The sequence below is a fragment of the Phyllostomus hastatus genome, unplaced genomic scaffold (assembly GCF_019186645.2).
Source record: "Phyllostomus hastatus isolate PE091 unplaced genomic scaffold, TTU_PhHast_1.1 phas_contig_17, whole genome shotgun sequence".
Lineage (NCBI taxonomy): Eukaryota > Metazoa > Chordata > Mammalia > Chiroptera > Phyllostomidae > Phyllostomus > Phyllostomus hastatus.
Window position 1 is genome coordinate 24,409,997 of NW_025333664.1, and position 14,292 is coordinate 24,424,288.

General features: G+C 41.6%; 1 protein-coding gene across 3 annotated transcripts in view; it reads left to right on the plus strand.

Annotated features, from left to right (window-relative positions):
* Positions 1–14,292, plus strand: part of ATRN (attractin) — a 165,368-nt gene that overhangs the window by 110,060 nt on the left and 41,016 nt on the right. For all 3 annotated transcript variants that reach the window (XM_045833471.1, XM_045833472.1, XM_045833473.1), the window contains 2 exons: positions 1,837–1,915; positions 3,704–3,861. In XM_045833471.1, coding sequence (XP_045689427.1) covers positions 1,837–1,915; positions 3,704–3,861 — 237 coding nt within the window. The remainder of the gene's footprint in view (positions 1–1,836; positions 1,916–3,703; positions 3,862–14,292) is intronic.

Here is a 14,292-nt window from a genome sequence, read left to right on the forward strand (position 1 = left end):
AAATATTTTGTGGAAAAACTGTATAGCCATATCATTCGAGGGGTTGTCTAAAGTGGGAGTTTTAAAGAAGATTTTAGGATAAGGTTATAGCAAAAGCACCAAACATGAAATTTATTTACTACTTTATTCATGAGCAAGTGGTTGAAGTGCTCAGTCTTTCAGGATATAGTTGATGTTGTTAATTTTATTTTAGATAAGCATAGTAGAGTCTCAGGAATACTTCTTAGCGAGACCTGGAATGACCATGAATATCTTTGAACTTCCCGGTGGTTCCCTGTTTATCTTATGACAGAATATTTTATAGAGTTACCCAGCGTGTGTGTTCTATCTTTTAAAAAAGCACTAGGAATCCAAATTTATTGATCCTTTTAGTGGAAGAAGTAACTGTTGGTAGGTGGTGTGCTGCCAGCAAATTAAAAAAAAACAACAACACTTGAGCTGTCCTTTCAAGAGGAAAGTGAGGTTATATCAATAAGTGAGAAGGTATCTGCTCTGTGAGGGAAACTTCTGGTTTGGAGATTCTATTTTGAAAATGTTTCCATTGTTGTGTTTTTTTCCCATTAAAACCAGCAACACAACACCCTTTAAGAATCTTAATTTTCTAATGTGCTTTATGATTTTGCAAATTGAAGACTTTCAGAAGGGTTGGATCTATTGTAAAATATAAAAATACAGCATCTGGTTTATTTTTTTAAATATTTATTTTTAGAGAGAGGGAAAGGAAGGGAGAAAAAGTGTGAGAAACATTGATGTGAAAGAGAAACATCCATCAGTTGCCTCTCATACACGCCCTAACTAGGGACTGAACCCACAACCCAGGCATGTGCCCTGACCAGAAATTGAACCAGTGACCTTTCACTTCGCAGGACAGTGCACAACCCACTGAGCCACACCAGTCAGGGCTACTGCATTGGTTTATTTGCAGAAATAATCCTTTGACCCCAAGAAAGATTTATTTACCAAATGTCAATAAAAAGTAAAAATTAGTGTTAAAATTTATGCAGCATGGTCAACAGTGAACTTCTCCAGTTGGCTCACCACAATTCTGAGATGTCTTTTTAATCATTAAAATAAAAAATCAAACTAGTTCTTCAAATTGCTGTATCTCTAAGTGGTAAACAAGCTTTTCAGAGCTAATGAAATACATTTAGTGATCTTTCACTTGAAATAATATTTTTAGTGAGAGAAAAATGTTATTCAAATCATGAATGAATATAATCAAATTATTCAGTTTATTTCAAATTTATATGCTTTTTAAAAATCCATTTCTATTTTGGAGAACTTTACACTGTATATAATTTAGTAGTTCAGAAGTACTTAGGCTGAAAGTCACTGTGCTCTGATGAGTTGGTTTTTTTTTTTAAGATTTTTTTTCATGGAGTTGACATTTGATAAACCATTACATTTCATATATTTTAATGGAAGAGAATTCAGATTTATTTGGGGTATATTTCTTATATTAGTTAGAAATTTTGCTAACTCTAATATCAGTTTCTCTTAAGACATAGTAAAATATCTGCTTTGTAATTAAGAAAGATTCCCTGGCCCTCGTGACTCAGTGGATTGAGCATGGGCTTGTGAACCAAAAGGTTGCTGGTTCAGTTCCCAGTCAGGGCACATGTCTGAATTGCGGGCCAGGTCCCCAGTTGGAGGCATGTGAAAGTCAACCATTTAATGTTTCTGTCCCCCTCTTTCTCCCTCACTTCCCCTTTCTCTAAAAATAAAATAAATAAATCTTGTTTTTAAAGGTAAAAATAGTAAACTTTAATTACTGCTTTATTTTAAAATCTGGAAACTATTCTAATTAATTTTCTAATTATCTGTACCTGTCCTCAGCAAAACAGGGATTTGGACATGTTCATCAATGCCTCCAAAAACTTCAACCTCAATATCACCTGGGCCGCCAGCTTCTCAGGTAAAAATCTACCTAGAGAAGACCTTCTGCATGGAGGTAATAGATTAAGAAACATGATGTAGAAGTTGAGAAATGGGGCTCTGAAGACAGACAGATGGGTTTGAAACCCCCCTTTGCCACTTATTAGCTGGGAAGCCTTGAGCAATTTCTAAACTCCTCTCTAGATTTTAGGGCTATTCATCGTAAAGAGAATGTTGTGTAGATTAAATCAGGAGCTGCACGTCAGTGCCTACCGTGGCGTCAGGCTCAGTACATGCTCACCATCTCTGGCTGTTCCCACCACCACCAGCATTGCCGCAGCTCTGTGCTGGCTCTGCCGCCATCATCCCCATCCCTGCTTCAGAACTGAACGAGGCAAGGGACTCGTAGATTCAAGAAAGGGGGACAAAGTAGAATGAGATTTCAGTAGGTACAGGGAAATGTACTTTGGGAATTAAATGAAACTCTGGAGCACAGCTTTTTCTATCCTGTTTATCTTACCACGGGTCACCGAAAATGTGCCAGCGCAGAAAATCTACTAAAAAAGTGAAGGGTAGGCCTTACGTAGTGATTAAGAACATAGCTTGACTGGCCTAGGTTTGAATTCTGCCTCTTACTTACTGTACTGCACTTTGCTATCAGGCGAAATATTTAAGCTTTCTGACCCAGTTTCTCGTGTAAGAAACACCTAACCATGCAGAATGTCATGGGAACTAAGTGATGTAATAAAGTACTCAGTATAGTGCTTGCAGAATGGTAAATTCTCACTAAATGTTTCATTATTATTATTATTATTATTATTATTATTATTATTATTATTATACAGTTCTGGATTTTGATCAAAACACAACTTATTTGACTGAAACAAAATAAAATCAGTACTTTTTTTGCCTGTCACTTTATATTTATGATGTCTTAAAAGATTGTGTAGAATTCAGAAAAAATTCAGAAACTTGCAGTGAGGAGAGACTTTTAAGAAAAGGTACGCATTACTGGAGTATTTGTCTTGAGAAAGGCAACCTTTCTGAGCATGTGGTGATTTACAGTGACTGTCTCAATGAGGACCTGACACCCTGGGCTCCAGTTACAGATTTAACTCAGACTTGGCAAGAATCTATTTCATGAATCTTTGTAAACACTAGAATTCCCGGCAGAGGGAGAATATGGAATGCTGAAAGACTTTTAGGGAATACATGCATTTATACCAGATTGGGGGGATTTAAAAACAGTTACAGCCGGCAGCAGAAGGGACCGACTGACCCTTAGAGTTCTGTCCTCCCTGCTACTGCTGAGACTTGAGGTCACTGCTAGTTGGGAAGTGAGGGGAGAATCCGTGTCCCTGGTAGGGCACGTATGGAACACTGCCAGACAAGTGTATACGGGGAATGCAGAGCAGTCAAAGTGCAGTGGGCACAGTAGGTGCCATTGCTGCTTAATAGGATTCTAGTGGTATCTGTATTTTCACGGCCACCTGCAGCCCATTTCAGTGGAGGGGAGTTGTAGGGATTCCTGGTAAAACATTCTAGTTAAGGACATGGGCTTGTATGTCAACCTTCCCAGTTTCAAATCCCAGCTCCACTTCTTGTCAGCTGTGTGACCCGAACCAACTTGCTTAGTTTCTCTGAGCCTCACTTTCCTAATCTGTAAATGAGGATAATAGAGTTATTGTTAAGGTTAAATGCTATTGAACTCTTAAAAGCTGTTTCTGGGACGTAGTGTTTAATAAATGCGATTATCCTTATTAGTAATGAAGGTAGATCCTGTCCTCCCCAAAAAGGCTCTTCTGTTTTCTTTTTTCCTTCCTGATAGCTGGAACCCAAGCTGGAGAAGAGATGCCTGTTGTTTCAAAAACCAACATCAAGGAGTACAAAGATAGCTTCTCTAATGAGAAGTTCGATTTTCGTAACCACCCAAATATCACTTTCTTTGTTTACGTTAGTAATTTCACCTGGCCCATCAAAATTCAGGTAAGATGTGTTTTGTGGTCTCATCTGCAGACATGGTGAACTCTCTTTAGAGGAGACTAAACTCACGAATTTGGAACTTGTGATAAATGATATGTACAGTATTGCTTTGCCTCTGTAATATCCGTGGCAAAGGAGGGCTGAGCATGTGAATGATACTGTAGGAGACTGTAGTGGGGATGGTGTAAACCACTTGGGAAGGAAAGTTACCAGCGATTGCAAGTTGAAAGCAAGTTGGCATGTAACAAATTTGATAATTATAACTCTAACTTCTTCATTGAGCACTCGCCGTGTAAAAATTTGTAGAGCTACATAAAAAGCTTCAATTCTGATGTGAGTAAGGTGGATGTAAGGGAAACAAACACACTTATAACCAGAGAAAGCCAGAGTGTGGCAAGTGCTGCGTGAAAAGGTCCCAAAAATGCTATCAGCATTTAAAGGAGGATGGGATGGTGTGTAACAGGAGGCAGTTCAAGATCGCATTAAAGGGCCTAGGCCTTGTAGTCAAACAGACGGGGGTGTGGCTCCTGCTGTACAGTTCAGGTTCCCTCCCCATCTCAGGGTTTTTATGTGTGTGACCTGAGAGGGGAAGTCGAAGGATTCATGTCCCTGCTACAGCCCCTGCTGTTGTTCATTTGCTCATTTTCTCTGTTCCCAGGGGACCAGTGGACTCCCTCTCATCCAAGACCCATGGTCCATTTATGCTTTTTATAATCATTGGCTACTATGTCCTTGCAGCCTTGCTTTAATACTTTTCACTTTCACCCCCTCCATTTTGGGTAAATGTGGAACTTAGGGATAGGCGGGCTTTTAGGAACTGATTCACCTTTAGCCAGGGAAGCCTGGCCATTGGACAGGGGCTGTGGCTGTCTGCCACCTTTCAGAAGCATGGTCAGCAGATGCAAGTTGTCACAGATCAGTTAGGATGGGGGTGCCTCCCAGTTCTGGTGGTTTCATATTCATGCTGCAGAGCTGTGGCTAAAGAGCAGTCTTCTCCTTTCTAGGATGTGGAGGACAGGCTCGGTGTTGTATTTTTTCTAACCACCCTCTTTTCCTTCTAAATGGTCTACAAGTTCATCCTCTAATCTGCTTGTCCTTTTGCTCTTGCACACAGTCTGCTTTCTTCCTCTGCCATCCTTCTTACAAGCATTGACCGCATTCCCTACTTACATTTTCTCTCATTCATTCATTCATTCATTCATTCACACATCAGCCCAAAACAGTCTGCTGCCTCCCCTCAGCACACCCTGACACTGCCCTGTCTCAGTGAACTCCAGTGACTGAATTCTCAGTACTCTTTCCTTCATAGAGTGACTTGAATCACTGTCTTTCTTGCCTTCCTTGTCCTTTCTGTCCCTGATTCTGTGGCCAGTCTTTTTAGGGAATCTCCTTCCTTAAACATTGGGTTGTCTGGGATTCGGGTTGGTTCTCTTCTGTTTTCATCCCAGTTTCTCTGGATAATCCCATGCCATCTGTAGGTACTACTTCTGTACTGGAGATTCTCAATGCTCTGGCTCCAGCTCAGCTTATACTTGAGCTCCAGACCAGTAAGTACTCTTGGTTGCTGTCTAGACATCTCTACCTGGACATTCACAAGCTCTGCACTCAGCACAGGGCTGTTCTGGTGACCTTAGCCCCAAACCCTGTGCTTCCTTTCCCAGTGAATGGCACCACCAAGATTCACCGTGTTTTACAACCCGGACCTGGGAAGTCATTTGCATTCCTGGGATAATCCTGACTGGGGTGTGATGTGTTGTTTTCTTACTTTGAGTGTTGCTGCGATGCAAAACTTACTTTAAGTCTGCTAATATTTCGGTTAGAACATTATATCTATTTCATGAGTAAGAATGTCTGATAATTTTCCCTCCCTGTCCTTTTTATGGTTTTTATATCAAGGTCAAACTAACCTTTCATAATTATAAGTTGAGGAGTTTTTCTTATATCTGGAAGAGGTTATATAAGATTAGAATTAACCTGAACCTTGACTGTTGGTACCTGCTAGATCTCATATAAAATCATTTGATTCTGGTGTTTTATATGTGGGGATTTTTTAAACTGCTGATTCAATTTCTTTAATAGTTATAGGATATTTTGGATTTTGTCTCTCTGAATCACTTAGGATAATTTTTTATTTCATGTATTTTTCAAATGTATTGACACAAAGTTTTTCACACGGCCCTTTATCAAATCTTTGCAGCATCTCTGCCTAACTGTACTGAATCATATGCTTAAAAATGGTTATAATGGTAAACTTTGCTTAAATATATTTTACCCTAACCAAAAATAGTTTTAAAACTCTCAAGATTTTTTGCCAATATAAACAAGTTTATTTTAAACTTTACATGAAAAGGTAAAGATTCTAGAATAGCTATAGCAGTTTTTAAAAAGGAATAAAGTAGGAGGAATCACTGTATGCAGCGTTAAAGCTTCTCACTTAGCTAGAGTATCCAAAGCATTGTGGATATTGGTGGGGGACAGACAGAGATCACGCAACAGAACAGACAGGGAATAAAATAAAGAAGCCTGAACTAGATCCACATAAATATGTCCGACTGATTTTTGACATTGGCGCAAAGACAGTTCAGTGGAGGAAAGATAGCCTTTTCAACAAATAGTACTAGAACAACTGGGCAACTGTAGGCAAAAAACAAAAAAAGAACTTTAACCTAAACCTCACATCTTATATAAAAATTAATTCAGTGTGGATCACAGATTTAAATGTAAAACTAAACTATAAAACTTTTAGGAAAAAATAGAAGATCTTTACATCTTAAGACTAAGCAAAGGTTTTTAGACTTGACAGCAAAAACAGACCCATAAAAGGAAAAATTGATAAATTAGACTACATCAAAACAAAAAGGTTTTCTTCTGTGAAAGACCCTGTTAAAGGGATGAATAAAAAGTCTACATACTAGGAGAAAATATTCACAAACCATAGTTTCGACAAAGCACTTGTATCTGGAATATAAGAATAATTCTCAGAGTGTAATGTTGAAAAACAAGTAATTCATGTAGAAAATGGACAAGCACTTCACCAAAGAGGATATACATATATCATATATCAAATAACCACATGAGAAGATGTTTAGGATCAAAGCTATTAAGGAAATGAAAATTCAAACCACAATGAGATATCACTGTACACCTATCAAAATGCTAAAATTGAAAATAGTAATAACACCAAACAGCGAATGCTAGAGAGGTTGCAGAGAAATCGGATCATGTTGTGCTGGTGGGAGAGTGAAATGGTACAGACACTCTGGAAAACAGTTTGGTATTTTCTTATACAATTGAACTTGCTCTTACTGTGCAACCCAGCAATTGCATTCCTGGGCATTTATCCCAGAGAAATGAAAACTGATGTTTAAACAGACATCCATACAGCAGTATTTAGCAGCTTCATTCATAGTAGCCCCAAACTGGAAACAAGCCAAGTATTATTGAACAGGTGAATGGTTAAATAAATTGTGCTAACACATGCCGTGGAATAATACTCAGCAATGAAAAGAAACAAACTCTTGATACAAGTTGCATAATTCCCAAGGAAATTTTGCTGAGTGGGTGAAAAATTAGAAATTGGCATTCTACATGATTCTGTTTCTGTAACATTTGAAAATAAAACTTTTAGAACAAAAATTTATATAATCTACTGAGGTTTCAACTTTCTCTGACTTCCTCTGACCTCTAGACCCCCTTTGGAAAGGGGTCATCTGATTAGATCAGATCCACCCACTCTCTGATGGAAGAGATTATACGGAGTATACATACCAACACAGTGGGAATCTTGGGGGCCAGCCAGGGGTTTAGGTTACTCATCTGACCCCAAAGGGTTGAACTGTAAGCTCCAGGTCAGTGCAATTTCAATTTGTAACATCTTCTAACACTGTCAAATAGAGATCATCTATATTTGTAAGATACTTGATTTGTGCTCTAGTAAATACTATTTATTGACTTATTTTAAGTTGAGATTGTTTTCATAATGGCATACCTTGCGATATTCTGAATCCATCTGAACTTCAGACTTTGTTGCTTATAGCTGAAAAATAATTAATAGTTTTTAAGATTCCTAGTGAAAATCTTGACTTAATGCTGCTGACGTTTTTCCCATTTGGAAAGAGGGCTCCGTGCACATAAACAGGCTTTTGTGCTGGAGATAGCCGTGCGGTTGCCAGTGCGGAGCTCTGGTTTTTTCCCTCCCGATGCCCTGTTGCTCCACCCTCTGAAAGTCCCTGAAATGGTTTTAGAGCATTTCCTTCTAGAGGGATCTCTTCCCCACACTTACTTTTTAAAAGTACCAATTTTAAGTTTTAAGATTCAGAGATGTCGATTTTCTGGCTGATTTTTTGGTGCTCTGTGCCTGGGCTGGATCGCTCTCATGGATAAGATCCCCTTGTGAAAGCGGCATTCAGGAGCACTTCTGAAAATAAACGATGGCGTGCTCACCGTTTAGTTTGCCAAGCTTTCCTTGAAAAAGCAGGTAAGTTCTATTGAAAATGTGTCCTCTTGTTCTGTGGTGTGTGTGCAGACAGTGAGAGGAGACCTGCAGCGTCGGGTGTTCTCAGCGTCCTCACACGCCGCTGGTTCTCTGCACTTGGGACTGCATCTGGGTGTGCACTGGGCGGAGGGCTGGGCTGAGACTTCCTAGGCAGATGCAGTCTCATTCTCAGCAATGAGAGCTATATGTCTCTTTCTTGTTCTGTTTTCCTCGGAGCCTCTGCTTTTCTAGATGTAGGTAGCTCTTCAACACGTATGCACACGTAGAGACTACAAATTCAGTAAAATGGAAAGAACAGGGAATGTCTTAAATGGCACTGTGTAGGCCATTCAGTTGAATTTCAGTATGGCTTTCAGTGCAGGCAAAATAACTTCTTTTTTTTTTTTTTTAAGCAAAATAACTGAGGAAATCTAATTCTCTACTCGCAAATTCGTGTAAACATTGGTACTTTAAAAATGGTAATGCTAAACTCAACTTCCTTCTCTCTGAACTGATTCCAGGATTCTTTTCCATAATTAGGAACAGATCAAAACCTGTAACTGCTAACTGAGGGAGTTTGAAACTAACTATAAAAGTCTTTGTAGGTGCAGTTTTTAAAGAACAGCCCCCCAGACTGAAAGAGCCTGTGTGCAGTAGATTGGTGGGTTTGTTGGGTCTAGTTGTGCCTGTTTTCTGGTCAGTCACTCCTGTGGGTGAGCACCCCTCCCTCAACTCAGCTTTCCGAAGGCGACCCTAGGTGTTCTCCCAGTGAGCAGGAGGCACTCAGCTGGCTAAGCCAGGACCACAGTTTGGGAGAGCAGGTATTCAAGACAGAGAACGGACAGGCAGACATGGGGGGAGCGGGGAGGGGGGTAGTGAAGCCAGGATTCTGGCTTGTTACTGGCTGTGCAACAGAGGTGGTTATTGTAATGTGGAACTAATATTAAAGTCCTGTCCATGCTGGGTGTTTCATCTGCTACTCTATGTAAGAGGCTAGTGTTCACAAGTGAAGGCAACACAGAATTTGTATTGAGAACCAGGCATTCATTTCAATTTTAGAGTTATGTTTATGAGTGCTAACAGGATTGCTATACTAAGGAAAGGATGTATGAAACTTTTGTTGACTTGAGTATACTTTTTTTAGTAAAAGTTTTATTGAGATAGTATTCACATATCATACAATTCATCCATTTAAAGTGCACAATTTAGTGGCTTTTAATATATTCACAGAGTTGCACAACCCTGACCACATCAATTTTAGAATATTTTCATCACATACAAAAAAAAATCCCATCCCCATTAGCAGTCATTTCCCCTTCCTCCCTTTCCCCAACTCCTGGAAACCGCCAGTCCACTTTTTGTCTCTGAGTTTTCCTATTCTGGACGTGTCATATAAATTGAATCACATAATTGGTGGACTTGTGGGCCTGGCTTCTTCACTTCGCACAGTGTTTTCAAGGTTCATCCATATTTAGTATGTTTCTGTACTTCATCCCTTTCTAAGGTTCAGTAACATTCCATCACATGGATACACCACATTTTGTTTATCCATTCATCTGTTGATGGATACTTGGGTTGTTTCCACTCTTTGACTGTTGTGAATAGTGTCAGATATACTTTTAATGTTTGTAATTATTGTATAGTAATGATGATGATTTGTACAAACCTTCTGGTGTTCGATATCTGTGCCTTAAGGGTTTTAGGAATTATAAAGCCATGAAATACATTTAAAACTAAACTACACAAAGTATAAGTCTTTCCTTGTTATCAGGTGGCATCATGGTTCTTGTACTAATTTATGGTCTTCATCGTGGTCATTGTTTATTATTCCTTCTTCTCTAAAGTCTCCTCTCTTCTGCTTTTCACCCGTGGCTTTGGCTGTTTCTTCTGAACTCTTCAATGACATTGTTGCCTCGTGTTTCCTCTGGACCACTGCTCCCTGGACAGTCTCATCCACACCACCTGTGAACACCTCTATGGCTAGAGTGGGTAAATCTCCATCTCAAGCAGACCTCTCTCCTGTGATCTCCATAGCCAGGACCCACTGGGCTTCCTTTAACATCCATTCACTCAGTAGACTTTCTGGCCCAGAGCGGCAGCCATGAATGGATAGGAGGAGCTGTGTCAGACGCAGGGTGGGGGGTGGGGGGTAGTGCCCTATGTCGCCTGAGTCTGAGTGACGAGGGATGACATCAGAGCTGAGTCCCGAGGAGCATGAGGTGAGGGAGAGAGGGTGTTTGGGTGGGGGAAGGGCATGTCAGATCACCTTCAAGAACTACCAGGACTTAAGCAGAACTAACTTGACCGTCCTGTGAGCAAGATGCTGGAGAGCTAGGCAGAGGCCGTCATGAAGAGACTGGAGGTTTTTGCTATGAGGCTTGAAAGCCTGAAAACCACTGGGAGTCATTAAAATGATTTGAGTCAAAAAGTGGCCAAAGATCAGTATTTTTGAAAGGCCTTTCTGGCAGCAGGCGGGAGACTAGATTGGAAGGAGCGAGGCCTGAGCTGGGCGTACAGGTGCTATTCTTGTCTAGCCACCCAGGAGGAAGTTTCTCTGATGACCCTTAGGCATGTCCCGCACGGCAGCTTCCTTTCTTTGTGGCTCCACGGCCATAGACTTGTCTAGTTCTCACTGAACAAAAATGTCCTTAAGGGCATGGACGACGTTTTGTATTCGTGTATCCTCAGAGTCAGCACAGTGGCAATCAGTTGTGGATACCCTCTAAATGCCTGCTGGAGGGATGCGTAGTTGCAGGTTGTGAGAGCTTTAGGTTTGGTATCAGAACTGTTTCCTTTGTAACTGCTTTCAAGGTGCTGACATCTTTCTCTAATGTTGTCAGAGTGAATCCTGACCTGTGCAAAGGAGCCAGCTGGGGTTGGTGACCCAAAATTTGTCATCCCAGCCTACGCGGTCTGGTGTTAGATGACTGAATTGTTTTAGGTTGGGATTCTGTCAAAATAATGAAGAGGTAGAAGAAGAGGGAAAGAAGGGACAAGGACACAAACATCCTAATTTTACAGAGAGGATAGTTAGGGGATATTGAAACACTGAAGGATGAAGTGACAGGATGTCTGGGATTAGCTTCAGAATGATGTGTCACGGGGAAGGTGGACAGAGCCTGAATGGTACGTGATTGGCCATGAGCTGGTAATTATTAAACTTCGTTATGAACACATTGGGTTCATTAAACTATTCTCTCTACTTTTTATAAAGTTAAAAAATTGTCGTAATAAAAAATAAAGAAAGATAATACAAGTAATAGAACAAGAAGTAAAAGTCCACGTGTATTGTTTACCCTCCTGAAATGAGCTACAGGAATGTACCTCAGGCCTGCAGCCACGGCCAGCTGGGGTCGATCTTAGAACTGGCCTTCTGGCTGACTTTAGAGGAAGCACACAGCATTGTACTAGGAGGCTGTCACCAGTTCAGTGGCCACTGTTGGGCAGCCTCTAGAACAATCAAGGGTCAAGGGCAAAACTCCTCCCTTAGCCCCAGATACCTCACCCTGGTGAAAATGGCAAAGGGAGCTTCCCCAAGAGCTACTGACTTCACCCCCAAGTAGAGGTGCCTCGGAGGCCTTCTCTCCGTGGGCTGTGAAGCCTGGGAAGCTACTGTCCAGGGGGCCGTGGCTCCTAACTAAGGGTGGGGCGGGGACTTCTGGAGGGAAGTCTTAAGAGGAGGAGAAGATGGCAGGAACTATCGCTTGGCATGATTAGCCTTTTGGTACTTGGTATTTCAACCAAGTATATGTGGTTCTTAATGTTTTTTAATTGTTAATGAGTATGATAAAATGGAGTGGAAATTCTGGAGAGTGGTGAAAAGGAATGGTCGGAAGGGCATTTGGGGAAGAAAGCACAGAGCAGTGTTGAGGTGGGAGGTCGGGAGTGGACAGATGGTGAGTGCTAGCTTGCATGCCGGGAATGAGCGGCTCGGTGGTATTCACCGGCTTTGAGGCTCTGACCAGAGCTCGGGTATAGTTTCTGTGCCAGCACAAACCAGCATTAGGTGGGTGGCGGTGAGGCCACGTGCTGGACACTGGGATCCAACCCAGGGCCTGTGGTCTCAACACAGAGTTTCATATAGAACTTTGGGTTTTGTTTGTTTGTTTTTTAAAGAAAGTTATTTTGTGTCACAGCAAAACTCAAGGATATGGTAGCACTAGACCCAGATTAGAATATGCTGCTCAGCCAGTGGTCACAGAACCTTCCATCCTCGGCACGACTGAGGCCTGAGTTCTTATGGGAGGAATCAGGCCTCTCTTGGCTTCTAGCCCTGCAGTGTCCAGAGCTGTGTGGCAAGATTGGCGTGGTGAAGCCAGGAGGCCAGATGGCAGCCATGTCCATTTCAGCCCTTTCTGGTCTCGATGCAAGATCTTCAGCACCTGCAGAGCCTGGCCTCTCAGAGAGATTCGGGAAGCAGAGGGGCTGTAGTCTTGATGGGCCTCCAGACCAGGGGGAGCTGAGCCCTGATGCAGCTGCTGGCCTCAGGGGGCTATGGGCACAGCCCACGGAGATTCTGCCCTGTACACATAGACCTTGGGTTTTTTCTGAGCCTGGCGGGTGCTGCCTCAAAGTCAAGAATGCTTCACCCTCTCCCTCTCGTGTGTGACAGGCTTGTGTGTGACACAGAATACTCCCTGAGGCTCCAGAGCCCCCCAGGCCTACCATGCAGTCACCCCATATCCTCAGCACTTTGAAAACTCCAAAACATCCTCTCTGTTGTCCTCACACTTCCCAGTCTCAAGGTTGGGCCTTGCCTCTCTTTTTGCTTCAAAGCACTATGCTCTGATCCAGGTTAATTTCTTTCGGGGCCAAACCTTTCAAGTAAAAATGGTCATTTTTTTTTTCAATGCAGTTTGTGGAACTCTAATGAAATTGTTCAGGGAAAGGAGTGAGGGAGGAGACTTTAAAAATAATTCCTAATTTCAGAGCTTCCTAATATATGGTCTCTGAACACTAGAATCAGCTGGGGAGCTTAGAGTTACAGGAGTAGGAATAAGGCCCGGGGCTCAGACTTTATTGTAAGGTCTTGGGAGTTTGAGAACCCTGGTCTGGTTCTTGGAATACAAAGATGCATCTGTTCTTGTGTGGGAGGTGGGAAATCGCCTTTTCGTTCTTTCTCCTACAAGTCATGTATTTATACCATTGTAGGCAGAATCACGGGAATCTTCTTCTCCAGGTTATCTCTATATACACAGGTAGAGTATGTTTATCCCATGCCCTGAAATGGAAGTGGATCAAGTGTTGAGAGAATGTAGAGAAGAGAGCCATTTCCCAGGGGTGATGGGTGCCTGAATGAGGAAGGGAGGACACACTGGGGACAGAAGGGTCAAGTGCAGCAGTACAGCCCCCTGAAAACACTTGTTTGGCTGATGCACACAGTTAGTGCTTAGGCAGGGCAGGTCTTCCTTATCATACCCCAGGTCCTGGGGCTAGCTGGGCTTCTGAGTTTTGTTTTTTTGAGTTTATTTAACGCATACGAGCTCCCCCCTTTGCCCCACACCCTCTGCCCAGGCAAGCACAGCTTAATCAAATGTATTGCTGGAAATCGAATCAGCAGCCAGTTGTGGAAATCTATAGGGACATAAATTCTAGATGTGCTGGAGTGTGGAGAGCAATGCCTGCTTTTTGGAAAGAATGGCATTGGGGGTTTAATTTATTAATTATAATGGGATTTCCTCTTTGTAGTAAATAGATTTTATTATAGAAATCCTCATTACCTTTAGTATCAGAAAAGTCCACAAATCCATTTTGACATTTTCATAATAATCATGACAGAAAAATCTGATTGGCATATTATTTTGAAAAATGAAACTCAAGAGTATAAAAGGTGTCTTTTAATTTTACAGTTAACAACATCTAAGTTACGGTTGCAACCATGAGCCTGTTCATAGAAGAAGTAAATCTCGATTGTGTCCGACAGCGTTCTGGGGGAAGTGAGGCCATTATTTTTCCAGTGC